The 15,930-nt window shown below is 41.7% G+C and overlaps 1 protein-coding gene across 6 annotated transcripts in view; it reads left to right on the top strand.

Annotated features, from left to right (window-relative positions):
• arhgap32b (Rho GTPase activating protein 32b) overlaps positions 1–15,930 on the top strand; it is a 113,348-nt gene that overhangs the window by 30,947 nt on the left and 66,471 nt on the right. For 4 of the 6 annotated variants that reach the window (XM_071460608.1, XM_071460606.1, XM_071460607.1 and 1 more), the window contains exons 2-3: positions 1,747–2,076; positions 14,246–14,351. In XM_071460608.1, coding sequence (XP_071316709.1) covers positions 1,982–2,076; positions 14,246–14,351 — 201 coding nt within the window. In that variant the 5' untranslated portion in view covers positions 1,747–1,981. Of the gene's footprint in view, positions 1–1,746; positions 2,077–10,016; positions 10,132–14,245; positions 14,352–15,930 lie in introns of all 6 variants that reach the window. The other 2 variants (XM_071460609.1, XM_071460605.1) reach the window with 2 other exon arrangements.

Raw genomic sequence — 15,930 nt, 5'->3', positions numbered from 1 at the left:
AAAGGCCTGATCCAGATTTCTCAATGAGGAAGAGTAGAGGAGCTTTCAGTCCCAGTTTTTTAAATTTTTTGTTACTTTTTATGTGGGAAAACTGTGTTAAACTAAATATTAATCAGGAACTTGAGGAACTTGAAAATCATTACTCTGGACTTCAGAAAATTGTTATTGTGCTTTTTATTTATTTATTTACCAATTTGTGACATTTTAGAGACTAATTAACCAAACAATCAAGTAAATAATCAGCTGATTAATCAGTAATGAAAAGAACCATTAGCTTCAGCCCTAATGCACCACAGGAGACATTGATGAACATCAACAGTGTTTTACTTCACTGCTTGATTGATAAACTCATATAAAAAAATACTCATAGTTAGATTCCTGAGAATGATGATGTAAAAGAGCAGAAACAGTAAATAATGAAGGTTTACTATAGTCAGTCTACTGTTGAGAGAGATGGTGGTGTAAAGTGATGATATCATCGATGTATCCTCAGTAAATAGGGTCATACTAGAAGGCATTCAGACTCCACACAGCCCTGTGTTGAAACAATGCAGGGGGGCTGCTTGGTGAGGGTGTGTCGCTGCAGCTGCTGCTGAGACAATGTCAAACAATCCAGGAAGTCCAGTCTGAGTGGCAGGTGCCAAACAACTCTTCAGAGTCATCCACCAGGAATGAGAACTCGTACATGTTCGATCGGCCAGCACAGCGTTTTGCTAGATGACGTCAGGTTGCACTGCAGCAAATGATAAGGCAGGTTCACCCCCTTTTTTTTTTTTTTTTTTTTTGCCAAAGCTCTGTGTCAGAGCCCCCACTGGGTCAGTGAACCTGCTCCATTCAAAAGGCTGCATATTTGTCTCACACTGTCAGTCTGAACACAGCCTCATAGACCTCAGACGTTCACTTTATGTTTGGATCTTTTGGCTTTTTAAAGGATGAGGAATGAGTGAGTGAGGGAGAAGTCAAGGTTGACCATGGAGATTATAGATGTCAATCTTTCAATCTTTCAAATGTCTAATTTTCTGAAATAGAAAAAACACTTTTCCTGCCATGTTGTTCTTTTTCTTGAGTTAAAGTATGTGATATAATATAATGATAACAATCTTCTCTCACTGCATTGTTTCCAGAAAGTGATGAAGTGATTTCATTGGTGTTACAGAGGTTTGTCTTGTGGGAAAAAAAACAAAAAAAAAAACTTTATTGCCAAGCACTAGTAATGAGACAAAGTAGACAGGTTTACTGTTGGTACAGTTCAAATCCTTGGGTGTGGAATAGCAAAATAGAGAAATTTGATAGGGAGGTTGATATGCTTAAAATCAGCAGCATTGAGCTCCTCTTTTAGAAAACGAGAACTGCAAGGAAGTCGGTGAATGTCTGGACACAGTGCTGCTGTGGATGAGGCGTTTTGAATAAGAAGTGGATCGGCTGGAAAAATTGATTTGACCATTGAATTTCTGGGTTGAGGATAGAGACCTCAGAGAGCACAGCCAGCTCAGGGTAGCAGGGCAGCCAGTGTTGGTGTTTGACTGTTGATTCACACTGGAACGTGTGTGCCAGCATCTCCATGTGTTAACACCGAAGTGAAACCCTGCCTTGCAAAGCTCTGTCAGTGTGACTTATTTGATCTACAGACTACACACACAATTAATGATTTTTCTCTCTCTCTCTCTCCCCTCCCTGTTCTCTCATCCTGGTCCCATGCCAATCTTCCTGCTCATTTTCCTTTTTCACCACACTTCTTTTTCTCAGTCTTGTTGGTTCGCTCATTATTCCCCACATTCCTCTCTCTCTCTCTCTCTCTCTCTTTCTCTCTCTCTCTATGATTTTTTTCCCTCGTCATCCTTTTCTTCTCCTCTACATGTGATTTCTTTTATCTCATTCCTCTTTCTCCCTCTTGATCTACCTCTCCACATCCTCCTCCTCCTGTCGCCCCCCCCCCGCCTCTGCTTCTCTGGCAGGCTGCTCATTGCAGTGAGTCAGTATCATGGAGGCAGGCAGCGGGGCTGCCGCAGCGGTGGGGAGTGCAGCACTAGGACTGCTGGGAGCCACATCCACGTCCAGCCATGACATCTTGGACAGGTAAGCCCGGCACACGCCCTCAGAGACGGACTGCCCCCGGTTGTTTCCCGACGGGAAGAGGGGAGGAAGAGTGTGTCTGTGTGGGAAGAGGGACCACACCTTAGGTAGTGGCTTGATAAGCATGCTAGTTTGTTTATAGTTAGAGTGGGGGGCATGGAGAGTGTGTGAGTGAATGTTTGTGTGTGTGCGTGCGTGGCACCACACAGAAAGTGCATCTTCTTGTGGTCTCTTTGCATGTGTGTTCGCTACACTCACTGTGTGTGAAGCCAATGCTCTGGTTTGACAGTTTGAGAATGTGGTTTGTGCTTGCAGCAGTGTCAGTGTAGAGTGTGTGTGTGTGTGTGTGTGTGTGTGTGTGTGTGTGTGTGTGTGTGTGTGTGTGTGTGTGCTGGAGTGTGTGTTGATGATAGAAGAGGGGTGTTACTTGGCTTCCTCTATGCCTCAAGGAGAAATGACACCAGGGTATGCGCATGCAGAGGAGGAGGAGGGGGAGGCATCAGCAGACGTGCCTGAGCTATAGCTGAGCTGATAGGGTGAGTTTGCACAGTCACCACCCCACCCCCTATTTAACCCCCACCCACACCCCTTCATCCCATAGCAACTAGGTGACCGCCATCACTAACCATCACCGCTGGAAACCCCTCAGTCAGAGCCACTCAACTCCAGCTCCAGTGACCACTACCTTCACAGTGGGGCCAAGTGTATCAGCTTTCAGCCAGTTACGTCATTGCTACAGTAGTACACCCACACCCACATGCCCGTGCACTGTCATCACACACAAACACACACACCCACCCACACATTCACACCCTTCAGGATGTGCATTCAGAAAAACATGTATGTGTATCAAGGGCACATGCATGCTTCTTAGGGGTGTTTCAGGGCAAACAGCGCTGTCACACGTGCAGGCGGTAAACGCACACATAACAAACACTCATTAATCTCTGTTGGGGTTTTTTTGGGGGGGGGGTGCTCTTGGCATGTTTCCCCGTGCACGGCAAGCTCTCTCATCAGCTAGCAGGTGCTGTTGGGATATCACTAATCTCCTCTACATTACAGTTGTTGCACTCTCTGCCAACGAGGTAAACCTCCATCTCCAGCACATTATGGGGATCTCCTCTGACACGTCGTCTTCTTACTATTTGTGTTAGTCACCACTCACATCATCTGCACACGCAGCTCTGCCCATCCAGCCAGGTAGCCACTGGCTTCTCTCCCCTGCGTTACTGCTACAGCAGCATGATGTGGGTTTTCCCACTGCTGGATTAGTGACGTGTGTGTGTGTGTGGGTGGCTGAACACTTGTGTACATCTGTCTGTGTTTTTGCAGATATGTCCTGTTGTACATTATCTTTTTTTTTTTTTTTTTGGATGAACCGGGGTGGGGGGGGGGGGGTTACAGTTAAGGCTGCTCAGCCCCTCCACCTGCCCCCTCACACACCACCCCTCCAGTCCTGAACTGGGTCGAAATCCTGCACCAGGGTTACCATGGCAGCAGCAGCTTAGCATACATTAGACAGCGGTCCAACATTACTATTGAGAGTGAGTGAGCGAAAAGAAGAGAAAGGAGAGAAAAAGACAGGGTGAAGAGGAAGATAAAGAAGAGGAGGATGGAAAAAGGGAAAGAAAGGGATGTTTCTGTTCTGCTAAATTGTTTCTCGATGATGTCATGTACAGTATATACAGGAGGGTGTGTGTGTGTGTTTGTGTGTGTGTGTGTTTGTGCTCAGTCTGTGGCCCGTTGCAGCAGATTGTTTCTTTTATCAGAGAGGACAGGGAGGGCGTTTTGGACAGGGGTGGTGCTTTATAAAAGTTGTCCGGTGAATCCTGGTGGACAGAGGTGGATCAGAGGATCAGCAGCCAGCATCGAGGAGGGCGGAGCAGAGACGTTAGGCCCCCCCAGGAGGAGACACAGAAAGGGAATCAAAATGCTGTAAACTGAATGCTGTTTGTGCTTCCCTAGTCCACTAAGACAGAAGAGTACACTCTGCAGGAGGAGGCCCAGACAGCAGACAAGCTCCCATGAATCTACACACATCACATAGATGCTAATTTAAGCTATGCATAGGATGGTAGGGGTGTAGGATTTCATTTACTCATATATAAATACAGATGATTTAATGTAGGTGGTGTTGTTTTAGTGTCTCAACTCTTAGGTTAGTGTCTCAGAACTACGAGCTGAGTTATGTTGATGTTTTTTGATGTTTTTGTCACTTTACATTGAGCTATTATTCATTAAAGGGCAGGACACAAAGAGCAGTTTACTTATCATGGCTACTACTGAGCTCAGCCTGTGGAAACAGTGTAATGTCTTATGTGGCTCGGGGGTTGCTCGAGGAAGTGTAAAAAAAAAAATAACCCTGATGATGTCACACTGATGTCATCCAGGTTTGCATTAAAGACTAAGGGCAGACAGTTTGAAAGACGTGGACAGGTCTAACCAAAGATGTTATTGTGTTGCCTCATAGAGGATCTTTAGAGATTGATATCTTGGCCTGTGCTGCTTTGATTTTGACCATTTTATCTCTTGATGTCTCCGCAACCTTATCGAAGGGCAGCACCAAATCACTGGAGCGCGGCTTTACACAGAATCTCCTTGTTGATAGAATAAAAGTCAACACAAAGGTCTGCACAGAGGGAGATGTAATGTGATGTGGGATAATGACATTTGCTGCTGTCTTATTTGGTGTAAAATCCTCCCTGTAGTGCTCTATAGATATTGTTGTTCATTGTCAATCTGAGCTCTGCAGCTCCTGCTAACGCATAGAGATAAATTAAAGGTTATAATGTTGCCACTTTGAATTTCAATGCCTCTAAAATATGTCGGTATATAATAGTTTTTGGAGTTTCATCGGTACTTGAAGATTTATACAGTATTTCTCCCATTTTGCCTCCACAGAGTGAAGTGACACACATTGTATTCTCAGTACCCTGTACTGAGGTGATAATTTGAATGTGGACATGTAAAGTTGTCACTGCAGCCTTGATCTATAGTAAACTGAAATTGCTGAAGCAAGAAACACAAATTATTCTTTCACTGTTTCAACCAAATCACATGAATTTGTACATAAACTTTAGAGCTGGGTGACTATGATATAATTTATATATTTTTTATATAGAGCAAAATTATCAACATTCACCAACATCATCGAAAGTTTATCATCATCATAAAACAAATCACAAGGTTTGTTATGGTTCTAAACAATCATTTATTTAACAATCAATAACTTTATACTCTGGTATAATGTTATTAATTCTAAGTAATATTATTAATAATACGTTTTTGCTGTGTTACAAGACAACGTACCACTAGTGGTGGTTCTGCTTTTCCTCTGTGTTCTGCACGAAGCAGAAGCTGTTTTTGAAAAACATTTCCACCCTGGGAGATGTCATTTCATCTCTTCGACTATAAAAATATGAAATTACACTTTCTGTTTCTCTGCTTCTTTTCAAACTTGTATCATATACAACTGAAAACCACTGAAAAGACAGACATGAGTGACTGCTGCTGAGGTTTAGATTAACATTACCACTGACGGCTGGTTTGTGAGTCTGGCTGCTTGTGCTGCAGTTTGGGAGCGCAGGCTTTCTGTTTACTGGCATGGTGAGGGTGGTAATGTGACTTTTTCAAGCAGTGGAAAAGGTTTGTTGTGTTTCCATCTTAGTCGACACAGGTTGCGTGCATATTTTGCACTGGATATCACTGATACTGTTATGTGACCCTTCTTTGCTGTGTTTTTATCTGTGCAGCCAGTTGACTCTTCTCACAGTCACTCATTTTTATGTTTCCTTTTTGTGTGTGTGTGTGTGTGTGTGTGTGTGTATTTTCCTGTATATCGTAAATTGATAAAATTGACATTTTCCCATCAATCTAAAGCAACAGCAAAGGATCTGAATACATTTGTAAACAGGCAAGAGATCATTTTACCTCCTCAGCTCTAATATCCAGTCTATCAGCCCTCCCCAGATGCATCATATACTGCACTTGTGCAAGGGAGAGCAATTAGGCTGCTTTTATTCAGCTCCTCCATGGTTTGGTTGTCTAGTAATCGATGCTATACAACAGCCATGCTGCTATTCAATTAATAGTTTCTAACACAGCTATCCATCAGTTCTGCTAAGTGAAAACATCCATTATACACAGTGACCAGTTTCCCTCAACCCATTAAGTTAGTGCTGCAAATATTTGAATGACAGAACTAAATGGGCAAACCAGAGAGACAGTGGACTCCTTGTCTTGTCTTGTCCGAGCCATATCTAGGACAGAGAAACTGCCTCAGTGGGACAGGGGTCGAACTGCTGGCTGAGTGGAGAGACTTGGAGCCAGTGGACGAGATCCAGAACATGCATAAGGTTGAAATCTCGTGCGTCGCCTACTAATAGCTTCCTCCATGTTTTTTCTTCTCTCCCCATCCAGAGCTTTTTTTCTTCACACTGGAAATGAATCACTTTGCACAATAGATTTGACTTTTGATCATACATTCAGGACGGGCTACAATGAACCCATCACATGTGTCCAGTCACAACATTTTTCTGACCAGTTGTGAACATTTATCACAAACCTTGTTTCTACACTAACAGAATCACATAAAACAATGTTGTTGTTTGGATGGGCTTCTTTTTGTTTTAACCAGTGCGTCAGAGAAAAGTCAACTTCCAAATTTAACCAGTGACAGTGACATATTACGCTCACATTTATAAAAACATTACTTCAGTGACAACCTGAAAAATACTCAGTGATATTCAAATCTAATCTTGAGATTCAAAAATGGCATTATACTTATTGGGAACTGTTGCATGTGAGATGAATAGACAAAGTTAACACAAAGTAACATCCCTCTTTCCACAAACTATCTTTGACCAGCGTGTATCAGCTGTCAAGGTCAAGGGTAATAACTTCTTTTATGCTGTTTGACTAGCTCACAGATCAGTGTTGATTAGCTCCAGTAAATTTATGGGTGACAATTATCATTATAGTTGGTGAAATCAATGGTTGTTGCTTTAAACTTTCACTTTTTCTTGTTAAGACACTGTTAATTATTTAAGTCATAATTAAAATTGCAGGATCTGATATTAACAAGACTAGGTCCAAACCTACTATATGGCTGGACTGAGTCTTACTCATATTCAGCCCAGTGTCAGCTGGTTTCAACACTTTATCTGTTTTCTTCTCTCCTCCTCTCTGTGCTCACATGTACAGTATCTCAATCCAGCTGGATTCACAACAAAGCTGTTCTCATGTCTCATGACATGTTTTTCTGTTTCTGTTGTCAGACAACGGGACAAGTATTGAATAGTGACTGAACCATGGCCCAGTGAGACCACATGTTAACCAGCAGTCACTTCCTGATTTTATAACCACAACATTGTCTGACAAAATCACCAAAAGCATCAGTTAAAGACAAAGACTCAGAGAAAAGTTAATTACGTCAGCTGCAGTGTGGTCAGCATAGATCTTCTGATACTGGTGAATACTGGCGGCTGTTTTCTATGGAAAGTAGCTAAGTTTTGTCCAAATGTCACTAAATTTGTCTCTTTTTTTGGGGGGAAAAAAAGTTGGTTCATCTAGCGACAAAGCAGATAAATTATCCACACTGCTTGTTTGTGCTAAATCATTTTGAAAGAGCAGTGACCAATGGGGAAAGTCCAGCACTCAGCTGGCCAACCAGCGGCATAACTTCATCAGTCAGTCAGTGCCATTCATGTTTTTAGCCAAAAGCAATGAATGGTTTAGCCCTAGTGCTTCTCTCAAAGAGAGAATATCAGACTTGAGATTTCAGTGAAAGTCCTAAAGAGTCTCTGCTTTTTTCTTCAGGGTATTTGCAGATCCTGAAAAGTCTTAGAAAGCACTGAATTTATTTTCCTCAAAAAAATCTTAGAAAGTCTTTAATTTCAAAAGTCTCAAATATTTTCTCATGCCTGACATAGGCAGTAATGTTATAAGAAGGTTTTGTGTCTGTGGGCTGTCGGGAGACGTCATACACCTGCAGTGGGGTTGTTGTGACACTGGATTGTGCTGCAGGAGGCTGTTTCATTCGGCACCATTAGATCTGTAGCAAACACTGTCGCCACTGCTGCAGTAGCTCAGAATGGGTGGTGTCCATTTTAGCTAAAATCTACATGAACTTAAACGAATGAATCATTTTTTAACAAGTTAATCAATTGATTCATTTCAATTTAACAGATTATATCATGAGGACTGATTGTTATATACAGCTGGGATTGTGCCTACTGGTTTTCCATCATACTGTAAAGGAGCCATTTGTAAGTTATGCTATTGCTCAATAGCTAGTGTTAGCATTAACAGCTGTTTACTTATCAGTCTAGAAGAAACATTGTGAGTTCAGCATCAGACTTCACCAACATCTGTCTCCAGAGGTGGAAAGCAACACCACAGTGTTACCTCTTGTCTCTATCAGGTCTTTTCTGCTACTGAAGTTAGCACGCTAACCAGCATCACCATCACTTTCTGATAGCAGCTCACTGCAGCTTTCAATCTGCCCTGAACACATAGCGCTGCTCAGAGGGCTTACGATAACCTCTCACCTCTCATAACCTCTCATGGCTGAAGCTCTTTTCAAGTGACCATCAACACCACCAAGAAACCACATTTGCCAGCAGAGAATTCTTTAAAACAGCCCTTTTGATATGTTGTCTTGAAATAGGTGTTAATTTGGATTCTGGTGGTGTTAAAAAGTTTAAAAAACCCTGCAGAAACATTATGTCCATGGCTGATTTCCCCTTCCCTGTTGCTGTTTTCTGCAGGACAGCACAACCCTTCCCTGTCATTGATTGGATGTCTTCAGCAACCTTGAAACCGAGCTTGAATTTCACCCTCTGTCATAGTTTCAGCCAGAGTAGACGCTCGGTCACATTACAGCAACATCCACCCTTAAATACACTTCAGTCCTCATTCTTCTGATATTGGATAGCGTGGCCTAGATATGCCACACTGCAAGAAAAAAAAAACAACTAGCACTGTTATTAAGTGGTGTTTTTTGGAGCTGCTTTAATAAAGATGAACAGACAGTAGACTGTTATTGGTTGTTACTGGTTGCTTAGCACTTTCTGCTGGCTTAACTTTTAAAGTAGAAAACAGAAGTCAGAAATGTCATTAAATATCAGTGGAGAGAAATCCAGCAGAGTTTTATAGACTCATGTTCACTATAACTAAATGACAGGCGATGTGTGTGTGAGCATCTTTTCTCTAAAATAGAAATTAATCTCAACGTGTTTCACTGTTGCTTCACTTGTGCTCAAAGATCTCCGATGTCATGAGGAGTGAAACTGTCAAAACTAACAGTGATTTACATCATTTTTCCCCTGATAGTTTAAAATCACAAGAAGATATATAATATACAGACTTATATAACACACTTTACATAACTGGTTCATTACAGATGTTTTATTTTAGCAGAACTGCTCCTGAAAATGTTGATAGTTTAATTCTTCAGACAGCCAGTTCAAAGAGAGAGACTCCTTTAGTAGTTTATTCCTTGAGAATAAATCATTGACTACAACAAACAATCTCTACTAGACCAAAACACAGTTTAATTCTTGAGCCAAACACGAGGCACTTCACTTCCTCAGCCTTCAGGCTCCGCTCTCTGGATCTCTCTCTCATCAGACCAGTGCCATGATATTCTCTGGTGGGTATTATTGGCAGGTCTAAAAGTGGCATCTATCCATGTGTGTTCAGTCCAGTACAGAAAACATGCTATGCTCTTAAGAGTTGCTCCTGTAAACACTGATCACAGCCAATCAGACTGACAGTGCTTGTTGCCTTCGTTTGGCTGCTTTCATTCATGTCTCTGTGCTGTTTATTAGATTTAAACTGACTAATTGTGAGCTGCAGATTGAAGCTGGTAACAGGAGATATTTCTGTCCTTCACATATGATCATTGTAAGGGGGGAAAAATAACATTTTTATTTGGTTTTCAGCTGCCAGTCTGGGCTCATTGTTTGTGTGCGGTTGTCACATCAATGATCTGTCATCAGAAACACAAACGCACATCATGATCCACCTTCCTAGTGCAAGAGCCAACCAGCCCTGAAGGTAAATATAGGATTGGTCAATATATTGAAATTAGACTTTCCTCATTAGTTTTTCCACAGCTAAAACCAAAGCAGCAGAATACAACAGTCCTGCATTAACCCATTCGTTTAAGTTGTTGAAGTTTATTGAAACTGTTTTGAGAGAAGATGATTTAACTGCATATTCATTTTAGAGGATGCAGAAAACTCATTTTAAATGCTAAACATTACCGAGGTCCAGCCTCAGTTATTAGCAGCTGCTGTTCTTTGGCTGTTTGAAAACTCATCATTTCTGCTACGTTTACTCCTCCTATTCACACGTCTCTGGAGGTTTTTGAGCACCTAAAACAGACCTTAGGAAACGCTGCTGGACCCATGTTAGTTTGAAGACATTGAGATTGTGTCGTAGTCTGGATGGGTAGAAACTGAGACTTTTGGAAGCGATGATGTAGACTTGTGACTCAGGGAGACTGAGACAAGTAATTTCAACTAATTTGTGGCATTTTTTGAAATAATATTTCATCAGTTAGAGAAAATTTTCATCAGATTAAACAATTATTGAAGCCCGACTTATCTGGTAATGTTGAACTACCACACAGCCCTGCATGTCTGTAGCTGCACAACCTGGCTGTTAGAAGATTAGTCTGAAAATCTGTCTACTCTTCAACTACTTCAACAGCAGCTCACTATGTTAATATAAAACTCCGGTCTGATGGTAATTTAGTGCACTGGAAATGACATTTTCAGGAGCTGGAAGTAGTTCCACTTCATTTGAACTCTTGGCTCCTCTGTGATAAACCCAGTCCAGTGACTTAATGAAAGTAAGAATCTGAATTATTTATACACAATATATGTGTTTAAATCACTGAAGTTCAGTGTCAATTTTATATCTTCTGCCTTGTTTTGAATAAATAAACGGCAGTGTGAATGCTGAGGTGTAGCTATAGTGTGTGAGCTGCCACCGGTGACCCTGTGATAGCAGTGAATCTCCTCCACCCTCAGACCTGTTGGTCTGTGTGAGGGAAATGTTCCTGTCTGGGGTTGAGCACATGTTGAGTCAGACATTCAGTGGCGAGGAAGCGTTAATAGCAGAGATGAGGGAGTGATGGCTGAGGATAAATGCAGTGTCCCACATTCATCACTTTCATTTTCAGAGCAAAATGGAGCTGCTGTTGCTTCTCTGCACCAACACTGAGAGGGTGTAGGAAAATAGTCCAGACTGAAACATTCACACCATTTGAAATAGAAGGCTCTCGTTTCTTACAGAGAGAAACACTCCTCCTCAGTCCCTCCTCTTATCTAGTTTTGTAGAAGGGGGAGAGGGTGGGTGGGTGGACGAGAAGCAGCACCAGGTTCAGGCACAGATTTCTTGCCTCAGTGCTGGAAGGAGCAGCTCCTTTCTCCTGGCATACCTCCACACTGAGGAATGCTGGGAATGCACTTCTAAACAGAGAAGGTGACACTTGGCAAGTGAAATGTGCTGTTGAAGCTCGGCCTTTACGCCCAGTGTCTGAAAGTGCTTCACACTGACAGTGGATCTCAAGCCTCCCCCAGTAAGTGGTGCTTAAAGTGTGTCATTAGGGTGATTGTGGTGAAGGAAGGTCAGTCAGTGAACTTCCGTCTCATCATGTTTACATTTTTGAAGATGGCTGCTTTCTCATGTTAAAGGATAAACAGCAAAAAGCTAAGGAGTAAAATGCCCTGCATTTTTTTTATTTATTTATTTATTTATTTTTTTTGCAAACATAAATTGTATTTTATTGAGAAAGTCTCATAACGATGAAAAAAAATGGAACCAATAAAAATCTATTTTTGTCTGTAAATATATTTGCATCCATGTAAGTGCACACTAGTAACCTGGCTTTCAACATCTCTGCCTACTCAGGTTTTTCTCACACACTCACACACCTCAGTCTAACAATAAACAGGTTTGCATTCAAATAAAGAGCAAAATTTTAACTGAATTTGCTAAAATGTTTCAAGAGAAAATGGAAATACTCTTATGTAAACCTATAGCTAAGCCAGGTGGCTTACACAGACATGGTGATTCTACTCATTAATTTATCCTTTAAAAATACTGAACTCACCAAGTTAGCTATTACCATTATCTCAGCACGTCCCTGTTTCCATAGTAACCGATCGATGACCCCACTAGCAATAGGATTGGAGACAAAATAGCCAATCAGAAATTACCCAATTTAAATCTCCAAGCGAACAGAAGGGAATTTTGTTTGCTCAAATGAAATTGTTTTTGTTTTGTGTGTGTGTGTGTGTGTGTGTGTGTGTGTGTGTGTGTGTGTGTGTGTGTGTGTGTGTGTGTGTGTGTGTGTGTGTGTGTGTGTGTGATAATTTCTACACAAATGTTTTTCTGTGCTTAAAATGCTGCAGTGAATCCTTGCTGGTTAAAAATAACTAAGATCTGGACGTGGATGCTCACAAACATACTGTATCTATGGTCCTGTGGTGAATTAACCCTACAGATAAAGATCCTGTCAGTACCAAAGTAACACTCGATGAAGCTGTAATATATCAGCACCATGTTGTTCTCTGAATCTGGACGTACAGGTTTGCATTAAATTGTTAAGCTGAGTAAAAGTGGCACAATGTGACTGAATGTTGAAGGAGCTTCAGGGAGTACAGAGAATCACTCTACCTCCCTGCATCTTAACTCAGAGTTCCCAGCCCATAAGTCCAATTATCTCTCTGCAGAGACGTCGTCTCGGCGATGGCTGGACGTCGCCGTCGTGCAGCTGCTCCACACTGATCCATCTTCCCCAAACAAAGCTGTCCTCCTCTGCTGTCTACTGGAGTTTATTAGACTCATTTCGCTGTAGCATCACTACTGCATTCAGAATGATGCTTAAAAATCACCCTCTTGATATTCTGTGTGTGTGTGTGTGTGTGTGTACACATTGTTTGTGCGCTCTGTGTGAGTCACTACAGTCACTTTGTGAAATGCTGCTGTGCAAATCTATTTAATTTCCATCGCCGTTCTGTTTTCCTCTCGGCCGCTCTGGAAACAGGAGCAGTCTTTGAAGTAGACGAGGCCACTGAGCAGACACACGTCTCATCAGCTTAAAGTTTCTCTCTGAAGGCAACGCTAACTCAAACCCATCTTCACCAAATTACCCAATGTCTGTGCCCTGTTTCTTTTCTCTCATTGATGCTCAGTCCTGCAGCTGCTGGACTCACTCAAACCTTCATCATCTCTCCACCGGGACTACTACTGTAATGTTGCACTTTAAAATGCTGGAAAGATTCAGACTGTCCGGATCAGCTCAGACCATCTTCCACAGCAGGGTTGCACCTAAAGATTATTCTCATTATCAATTAATCTGATCATTGCATTTATTTTCCTGATTAATCCTTTAATAGTGTGGTGTATAAAATGCAGCCCCAGGTGACGTCAACAAATTGCTTGTTTTTGTCTGATCAAAGATTTTCAGTTTACAATAAAAGATCACAGTGAAGCAGCAAATACTCACTCAAGATGAAAATAACAAAAAAAGGACATAAACAATTAATTATGAAAATAGTTGCAAATTAATTCTCTGTTAATCAACTTATCAGTGTATCTCTATTCAACAGGCTAAAATAATATCCATTCATGATTTGCAGAAAAATACCCGGTGCTCCTCGTCCTCTTCTATGATGTGTTTGCTCTGTGTATCACATTATTATTAGTATTTTATTTCGCCCTGTATTTTCTTTACCTTACCATTGGATGAAACAATGGGAAAGGTTTTACAACTTTGAGTCTCAAGCACTGACTTTAAATCTTTTACTTGAACTAAAGGTCAATTAGTCCATTGAAAGAAAAATAATCTGCGGCTATTTTGATAATAGGTTAATTGTTTGAACATTTGATGGGAATTCTCTGCTTTTCTTTGTCCTATTTGACAGTTAATAAATTGGATACAAATATTTGGGTTTTGGTTTGGGTTGGTTAAACACAACGAACAGGAAACTGTGATGTACATTTTGAATTTTTTTTTTTTTTCTGTAATCAGTAATGAAAGTAGTCATCAGTTGCAGCCCCGAAGTTAAATATCGGCCTTGTGAAATTGTAATAAATGTAGGTCTAAGTTTGTGTATTTATGTGTGTGTGTGTGTGTGTGTGTGTGTGTGTGTTGTAGGGGTCTGAGGCCTGGACGTCACCTGGAGGAGGACGATATTGTGCCTGAATTGGCTCACATCCATCCCAGAGAGAGACCTGACTGGGAGGAGACCATCAGTGCCATGGTGAGACACACACACACACACACACACACACACACAGAGTTGCTGTAGTGATCTCTGTTTTGCGTGGAACCACACACACATGCAGCGGTATGAGCCGGTCACTGTTTAAACCCTGCCCTGTGCTGCTCTCGGGTCAGCTGCAGCTCATACTGAGTGTCACTTGTCAGATGCAGTGATGACGCCACACTGATCAGGTGCTTTGCTGCCTTTCACACTCTTATCTGTGTCTGTTTTTACCTCGGGGGATTGATCAGTTGTGTCGCTCTGCTCCTGAAACGCTACCACACATTCATGAATAATGCAGATGACTGTTGGTGTCCTGAAGCTACTCTACTCTAAACCCTTTGCAGAGATAGTCATCTACCTGCCATCTGCTCATCTCAGCCCACCTCTTCACACTGGATCCCATTCACCTCACAGCATCATTCATTATTTCCTTTCCCTTCCTATCTGTGGTTTGGGCCTTGCTTATTGCATCAACAGCACGCTGAAAATGAGGCCGTCTCCATGGTAACATGCCGAGCCACCCATGGTCGGCGCGTGGTTGGAGCCCCATCGCAAGTGCTTACTTCGATCGAGAGAGAGAGAAAGAGAAACAACAGTCTCTCCAGGCTAATGAATATTGATAACAGAGGCGGGGCTTTTAATACTGCATGTTTGCTATTCTTTGTTCAATATTTGATACGAGAGGGACTCTATACTGGAGTAGCATGCATTATGTATGTCTCCGGTGGTTTGAGGAGGTGATGAGAAAGCGCTAAGCAACTTAGTGTAAGCTGTCACACCGACGCCCTGTTGCACTGTGTAGGGTAGATTATATTGTGTGTCGACTGCAGAGCGAAGCACAATGGAACAAAACATTTACCAAATCCCTGCAACACAACGAAATGCAATAAAATGAACAGGAAAATCTTTGTCAGTAATTATCAGAGTCAGAAAAACACAACCGCCATTTCCAGTGTTCCTGTGGTTTTGTTTGTCTTTCCATCACTGTGAGGGGAAATGCATTCCCCTGCACCGAACCATGACCTGAACTATCACAACTAAGTACATATGCACCCCCCCAACTCTTTATCCTGACCCTGGTGTAAGCCCCTCACAGTGCAGACATGTTCTGACTGCAGAGGTTCAAAACTGAGATTGGTTCTCACAACAGTACACACACACACACACACACACACACACACACACACACACACACACACACACCAGCTTTGAAAGCCCTATACATTAGGAAACAAATTAATTAATAAATGAAAAAGTAAAAAATTAACATACAAGCAAACACAGCACATCATACATTCAACAGTAGCCACACTATTAAATTAAGTGCCAGGTAGTGTTAAAGAGAACAAACTGAAATTACACTGCCTCTAGAGAGAAAAAAGGGAAACATAATACACAGGTTTACGCTGGACTCAACACAATAATTTTTACCCTGAAAGAATTTCAAACACACCTCCTCTATGTTCACTGTAAAATCCTCGTCTCTGCAGCGTGTTTGCCATTTCTCCCAACCACAAATCATATGTGGATGCAGAGTCCAGGTTCCACATTTGTAAAATTGACTTCTTCTTGC

The sequence above is a fragment of the Trachinotus anak genome, unplaced genomic scaffold (assembly GCF_046630095.1).
Source record: "Trachinotus anak isolate AG129_WGS33_773 ecotype Australia unplaced genomic scaffold, CSIRO_AGI_Tana_v1 ptg000024l, whole genome shotgun sequence".
In the NCBI taxonomy this organism is placed as follows: Eukaryota; Metazoa; Chordata; class Actinopteri; order Carangiformes; family Carangidae; genus Trachinotus; species Trachinotus anak.
Note: the sequence above shows the minus strand (reverse complement) of the source record. Positions and strands in the feature narration are given on the sequence as shown.